The sequence below is a fragment of the Opisthorchis viverrini genome (assembly GCF_000715545.1).
Source record: "Opisthorchis viverrini unplaced genomic scaffold opera_v5_427, whole genome shotgun sequence".
Lineage (NCBI taxonomy): Eukaryota > Metazoa > Platyhelminthes > Trematoda > Opisthorchiida > Opisthorchiidae > Opisthorchis > Opisthorchis viverrini.
Window position 1 is genome coordinate 97,308 of NW_008752088.1, and position 7,968 is coordinate 105,275.

Genomic DNA, 7,968 nt, shown 5'->3' on the forward strand with positions numbered 1-7,968 from the left:
GGAATTACCGCATATTGTTTCACTGACGGTTGTCATATTTTGGCTGGTTGATCAAATCAGCTGAAACGGGGTGCAGCTGTTGCCTGTAGCGAAAGTCTTCTCCATCTCCTGGGCGTTCCCATTCTACTAGCGTTCTCCGTCATTCCTCAAGATCTTGAGTATCCAATGTTTGATGGATCTTCGTGCGCCGTCGTAGTCGCTAGTTGCTGGTAGCAACAAGATATGCTGATCTCGACGATATCCAGTGTCCATTTATTGAGTTCGGACGGCTTGGACTGGCATTCTGAAGGCTGACAGCATAGCTTCTTTAGCTCACGTCCATTCAACCTCCAAGCAATCTTCGCCATCCCCATAACTTCGCTTCCGGTAGCTTTCTGGCCTGATCATCTTGGTACCTTTGAGCTACTGGGACTTGCCACAGTTGATGAACAGACTTGCTCTGCTTCGGCGCGCGTACTGCTGACGGAAAGCGATAACTGGAAAGTGATAACTGGACCCGGACGATCGCATGATCGAAGTCAATATTCAAACCCCAGAAGTAATGATGATTCTTAATTGAGGTTCGCCATCGGTAACTGATAGCCACATGGATCATCTGAGTCCGTAACTCTCCTGTGATTGGTGGCCTCCAAATAACTCGATGTGAATGTTCAGGCCGGAAGTTCTTACTGGCCAGGAACAGACGGTGATCAGCACACAACTGAAGCAGTTGCTCCCTCTCATCCATGCGCTCAGTATCGGCTCCAAATCTACCACCTAATTGTCCTTCTTCCGGAATTAGTCTTCTGACTTGGGCATTCATATCACTCGACAGGATAACTATATCCGCTCTTCTTACCAACCGAAGAATTCGTGACAGATTTGATGAAACATGTCCTTCTCGATCTCATAACTGCAGTCTGTCAAGGCGTGTGCTGATACCACAAATAGACGCAGTTTGTCGCATCGACCTGAATTGATCTTAATTGAGACAGACAACCGCACGGCGCCAAAATGACCGTTTAATGGGATCTAATCTAGTAGAGAACCTTCAGCCTCGACGCTGAGTGCAATTCCCACACCGTAGATACCACCAGACATCCACTAGGTTCATGTTGATGCACAGCTACTTTCCGGCGGTAGCTCTAATTGTCGAGCCAGTTCATCCGTTCACAATCTCTAGGTCTATATATCGTTCCACCTAGCTGTCCCACCGCTGAACTACTTGCTGTATTCTCTCGACAATCACATCTGGGTACTTTTCCAAGCAACTCAATATTGTTACAGTCCGGGTGTTTGGGAAGGTATCGGTCTGGGCTTGCTGTGCGCGTTGTTGGTAGGTTTTTCTCAAACGAACTGTTCCCGCTATTCCGTACCTTCTTTAACTTCATTTTCACAAATTCTGCTGTTTCAGGTAAAAATCACGGAAACTAGCCAAGTTGTTAGAGCCAGTGTCCAGCGTTTTCGACCGGGTTCCATTGGAAACGGTGACGTCTCGGGCCCCACGACCTTCCTGGCCTGCTACCTGGCCAACGGTCATTTCCTCGCATTCTCCCTTCCCAGTCTACGAATGTTGATGGACGTTGATTATCTACCCTGTACTGAATGTGTATCCCACTCATTTGCGTTTGGACAACATGGACAGGCAGTTTATATGAGCTCGCCTTCGGAGTTGGTCAAAATAACATGGGCTGCTGACGTATGGTGAGTGTATTAGACAACATTCTTGACGAACTTTTATCATCCGTTTTAGCACGAGTCCGTTGTGTTTCTCGTGGACAGATTTGACTCAGGATCCGTGTATGGTATCTACATATAGGGGAAGTACAATTTTAACTGATCAGATTTTTTCAAGGGTAAATTAACCAATGTACCCTGAATGTATTTTTCCGAACGTTCGTCATCGACTGCGGGAAAGGTCGGGCAGTGCATTTGTTTTCCTGTGATCCAATAATTTAGACGCCATTCTGCAGCGACTTTGTATAAGTGAATTTTTGGGATATATTTGCAGTGACTTTGTAGTGACTTTGCAGTGACCTTGTGGTTGATTCGAATCTGTTGTCCACTATGTGGATTTGGGACCAAAAGCCACAGTTGTGTCGGCTAGACTTATTGATTCCTGTATCTCCCTCTATTATCTGGGATTTTTCGTCTATTCTACCGTTTAATGTAACTGAATCGTTGAGTTTTTTCATTACGTCCGGAACAGATACTCTTCGGAGCGAAATTCCGCTGGATTTGTCATATTTTTTTCAAACAGCCGACTTAGAGCCACCAACTTTGGACAGAATCCAACAGAGTTCCCTACAATAATCAGTGCAAAACGTGCTCTGAAGTGCAAAATCCCCGAACCGTTTCCCTGCATCGAAGGCTGCGTAGTTCGGACGCTGAGCTCCCTACTTAATCCGCCACCCCAAAATGTATGACACCTCATGGAAGAGTATTCACCTATTCACTGGGTTTATACTGACCGAATCAAGATTAGCGAATGACATAATCCTGTTATATAGATAAGTCACGGTGAAAGCGTAGCTTTTTTTACTAGTCCGCACTCACACATCAGAGTACTGCTGCTGGTGCATGCTGTGGGTACATGATCATGAAGGGGAAGCTGACTAAAACACCACATAACTTTCACTCCATAAGGTGTGCAGCTATAGTCATTGGTAGGTGCGAAGAAGGTATATCAGCAACGCGTAACACCCCAAACAGCTTATTCATTGAGCTCGCTGAAAACAGGGAAACCATAGCTGTATGTTGTCCCTCGTCCCATTCTAATGAACTTTTCCGCTGAGTTGGTGGATGAGACGCCGAACTCACGAAAAAGAACCGAACGATTTTAGCCACTTCGACTCCAATGCTCCCCAACATGGGCCAGATTCTCTTAAGTAACGGGGAAATGCAAGCACCCCTTTGCATAGCAATTGGTCTCTGAATATGGAGAGACAGAATGTCAAAAAGTTCTGGCCACCTTCGGTGGGCATTCTTAACGCCACCTGGTGAGCTTGGCAACCGAAGCATCCATGCGAAGGGATGATCCCAATGCTTGCCCATAATACGGCAAACCGTGAGAGTTAACGTTTGAGTATAGTTTTTCTGATCAACCGTACGAACACTCTCGAGCACTGTCAGTTTGGTCACTCGGTGGAAGCTCAGTTATTTGGCCGGTAATCCAAGTAAACAGTCCGTAATTCTTGGATGACGTGAGAAATAAACTATTTCGTCCCTCAGATGGAAATGATGGTCACTCAGTCAAAAAACATCATGGGACACTGCTTAACTGAGGTATCGTCGAAATTCAATGAAGTCACGTGACTTTTCACATGCTGTTTCCTTTGTAAGTCATGTGAATCTCAGGTTGCTTGCCTATAAGCGCATTGGCGTGCGCAAATTGGATTGTATCGTCGCAGCATGTTCCTCGAAGGTCGTGGTATGATGTAGTTTTATCTTTTCTATAAAAGTTCATTGCAGGCGACGCTCCGGCAGTAAACCATAACCCCGCTTTCATGCCAGTTATTAGGAGATCTGTCTTCAAGGTAAACATCAACCGATTATTCAGGAGATCCAGGCTTGGAAAGGCATCCGGAAGTTGACACTCTACTTCCGAACAACGAACACGCTTCTCATTGGTGTCAAGATGATTTACAGTCCTACTATTGTTGGAGTGCGCTCTCCAGGGCTGTGAAAGATTATCAATGTTTCCTACTTTACCGTATATACCGTCACCTCTTTGAACAAATTGTTCACTCAGATCCCTGGCGGAACTCCGCGTTTATACTTGCTGCTCTTCCTCAAATTAGACCGATTTGAAATGGATAGTTTGAATTACAGATGAGTATAACAGACTTCTTTATGAAAATCGAATGTGATCTAAGATTAATTCGGTTGTCGCACGAACCGATTTTCTTACCCCTCCTGTACCTCCATTTGGGGTAAATTCTCCCTAGAAGGAACCGTTTTCATCCCTCATGCGATATGTGTAACCAAATACATAGACCCCATCCTGGAAGGTATCTCACACCGACGACAACCGATATCATACCCTTTCTGCTTAACTTGGTTATTTACCTCAGAGTGACCCATTGCTTCACTCATTTCCAGCGCGTGTTTTACAAGCTTGTTCATCAGACAAGTTCAGTGCCTGTTGTTCAACCTGCCCTTGTTATTTATCACATTCTTGACCCAGTCATCGACTTTTTTTCATATCTAGCGCTAATTTAAAGGACATGCAGGGCGAATTGTTTCTGCCGTGCAATATGCCTGAACCACCAAAACGGAACTTCATCATGAATCTGCTCTCCGGCACCACGAATACTTCACTGGACCGAGATGAGTTATGTACGTATCAGTCTGTGACTGTTTCATGGTTTTCCTCATACCATATTCTCTGTTGAAGCCCTGTTGTCACCTTGTGTCTTTTTAATGCACACATTCCAATTGGACTATTTTCCCAACTTAGGATAGAAGCTGTCGGCTGAAAACGGTTCCGTCTCAGACAGTAGTGTTCATTGCATGGTTGAATTTCTGAGTATGCTTGGTTTTATTGACTAGGTACAGAATTCCACTACCATTTGTTGCCTAAACAGTTTGCTGATACAATTTTAGCATATAATACTGGCAGATTAATTTATCCAAACTCGACTTCCTAATTCAGATCTCTTACACAATACACTTACTACTGGCAGACTTAATCAAACTCATGACCGGTTTCTCGCCGCCTTGCTTCAGTTCTGGAACTACCATGCTTTGCGGAGTTTCTGTAAACCATGGGTTACATAGTTGGCGCTGTGTTCGTGAGCTCAGTCAGGTTCAACTCAGTCGCCGTGACTTGTGTTCCGTACTCACCAGTCCGTAGCCTCAGCCATATGAAGTGTGTATTTCTATGGGATATACAATCTATTTGGGAATGCTACCAGGGGCTGGTTACGGACGATGCAGATGCGAGTCAATAGCTCATAAAACATTCAAACGTTAGCATGCTGCATGAAGATGGGATCTGGGTTAAGTATTTGTATCTAAAAAGGTCACCTGCCCATTGTTCAAAAAGCCCAATTGCTGCCTCTAGTAAAAAGCACGAAAGATCTGGTAGAAGATTGAGATACTCTACAGACTTTACGCTGGAATAAGAGGCCTTCGTAGGCACTTTCGTCTTCCAGCTTTTGGCGGCAGTGCACGAGGTTGCAGGTCACCTATCAGACGGATAGGGGGAATACAATCCTCACCCCACCATTCAAATTTCATGCCAACTATCGCACTTTCGCCCTCCTGAGAGCGTTTTTGTCACTAAACCTCTTGTACTAGTGACACTTGAATGGACTCTCCGTCAGTTCATTTTCACTCATCAGCTCGCATCTCTGTCCTCCCCTCTCTTCAGTAGCTGGTGACGTGCGAGGATTATCTTTCTCTTGCATTAGCACTTGACTCAAAAATTAAACACTTCTCTTAAAGGAAACTACTCACAAGGTTGCTCAAAACTCCTCGACAGCCCACGACCGGTTTCACTCTTCTTGGGGCTCATCAGGTAGGCGCAGTCCCCCAGTTTCCGTCAACCTTATGTTCTCTACTTTTTAAGGAGTGTCACAGTATTTCCAATTTATGAGCATTCAGAATAGCTGTTCCAGTCAACCAACAGAAAAGAGTAGGCCATCTGTTAGCCATTGTATTATAGTCAATTTATCAGATAGGCCCCATAATTAACGAAGAATTTTGTCTGTTAGAGAAGGGATTGAATTTTGCAGTAACTGAGTCATAAGGGCAAGAGAGTTCGTTCTTAGATTAGCACACTAGGTCAGTGTTAAGGGTCAATTAACGGCTGTTGTCGGTTAGTGTGTTTGTCAAAATCTTGCTTTGGTGGGTTGGGGGAGTTTCAACTTAGTTCTGATCGGTTTTGGTTGCTTACCCTCCCACTTCAGTGTGCTTTGATTGATGATTCACTCCCCGCGAGTGCCACTAGTAGATTTCGTTTGTCTTCGTGGGTTTGTGAGTGTTGCGGCAATCTAGTTAAGGGGATGGAAAGTGGGAATTCAGATGATGATAATCGCACGCACACATGTGTCGGCTCGACTGATCCGAGACCGTCCTTCACACGCCTGCCAGTTCCACGTCTTCTGTTGACACTGGGATGCTTGGCGATTTCTATCGCTTCGGCTATCAGTTTATGTGACGTGGACTGTAATTCTCGCCTCAAAACTTCAACATTCTCTAAATCTATTTTGTGTCTAGTGCGTGTTCCGCGATTGCCGAGTCTTTCGGTAACGCTTGATATTCGTCCGCGTTTCTCGGCGGCCTGGTTTATTTTTCCACATGTTCTCCGATTCTGATTTGAAGTTCCATGGTCGTCTGTCCTATATAGACCTTAGTACAGTAGTCACACTTAATTTTGCAGACACAATCCCTGGTTCTTTTTGCCGGGAGGCGATCCTCCAAGTGCACAGCGCAGGGTGTTTCCCTTCTGGAAAGCTACTCTTATGTTAACCGTGTTTAGAATCCTTCGAACGAATTCCGATGTTTTTGCTTTCTGTGGAATAACAGCAGTCCCGATCCATTCCCTGTTGGGCTTCGTTACCGGTACCAAAACCCTTCGAAATTGACGCCTAGTCAAGCTGGCCGTATATCCATTACCTCGAAGTTTTTTCCTCATTTCATTTTGGGTCGCTATCCCATCGACTTCTTCTGTGCAAGTACTCTTACATGCCTAAACACTGACGAGGCTATACTGACGGATACCGACTTCGGATGGCCAGACGAGTAGTTCAAAACTGCCCTAGTGTCGGTTGGCTTCTCGTGCACTGTGGTCTTTAATTTCCCCCGACCTTATGTATCATGCAGTCTAAAAAGGCCGATGTATCCGAGGTTGACTCTATCTCCATACTAAATTTTATGTGTGGACTCAGTCCATGCAGATAGTTGTAAAACCCACTGGCCTTTTCTCGTTTCATCACGACGAAAGCGCCATCTACATAACGCCAGAATATCTTAGGTGGGTATGGGAATCTGGCTGAAGCTTTCTGTTCAAATTCTTCCATGATTATATTCGCCAAAACCAGGGATATTGGAGATCCCGTTGATAGACCTTGTTCTTAAGTGTACACCACTGAATCAAAAAAATGAATTCAATGAGGTCTAGACATGCTTTTATACCTTCTATTTCATTTTTCCTAAGCTGTGTCCGTTCTGAAAGGGTATAGTCCGCTAGTAGCTTGGCTATTTCTAACTAGTCTCCTTTTGTCACATTGGTACGTAACGAACTGATATCGAAAATTACAGGGATGTCATCTGGTTCAAAGGTGACACCCGTTATTTTGTTGGCAAAGTCACAAATTCTTAGTGTAAGTACTAGATTTCCAGGTGAGAGGTTTTAGAATACTCCCCAAGAATCTGGCTAGCTCATGCGGTGAGAAACCTACTCCGGAACATCGGGTTGATGGATTTTTGGTAGGCTATAAAGCCTTGGTTGGGTTGTACTTTTGAGGTGTAGTCGATATCAATTACATTGCCCTAAGTGGTTTATTGCGCAAATATCTGCCAACTTCAGCTTTACTCATGTTCATAATATATGTAACATTTGCATATTTGCGTTAAAGACTCCCAGCTAAGCTAGGTTTGAACTTCTGTAGATAATCACTTATGTTCATGACTAATATATATATATATATATATATATATATGTATAGTCTTAGATAGCAAGCAGAAGTAAAGGTCGCGAATGTACTTTTCACCCACTGGCACAGTGATAGTTGGGTTTATGCCCGATTGTTATTCCTTGAATGTACACTGTTTACTGTTCTCTTGTGAAGAAATGTCGTCGGCACAGGAGGTCCATGCTGTGAAAAAAACAAAGATTGTTGTCTGGTTGCTTCTGAGGTGAGGCTTTCTTATAATGCAAGACAGTCGCGGAGCACTGAACCTGTTCCCTTCTTCGATGCGTCCTTCAGGGGAGGGTTTCTGTAAAGACCGCATTGGTAGAGCGATGGTAACACGTTTGCCTCG

General features: G+C 44.5%; 1 protein-coding gene across 1 annotated transcript in view; it reads left to right on the forward strand.

Annotated features, from left to right (window-relative positions):
* T265_10963 (hypothetical protein) overlaps positions 1–7,968 on the forward strand; it is a gene marked incomplete at both ends in the record, with an annotated part of 107,332 nt that overhangs the window by 94,756 nt on the left and 4,608 nt on the right. The window contains 2 exons of the mRNA XM_009177486.1: positions 1,394–1,683; positions 4,190–4,317. Of these exons, the coding sequence (XP_009175750.1) occupies positions 1,394–1,683; positions 4,190–4,317 (418 nt within the window). The remainder of the gene's footprint in view (positions 1–1,393; positions 1,684–4,189; positions 4,318–7,968) is intronic.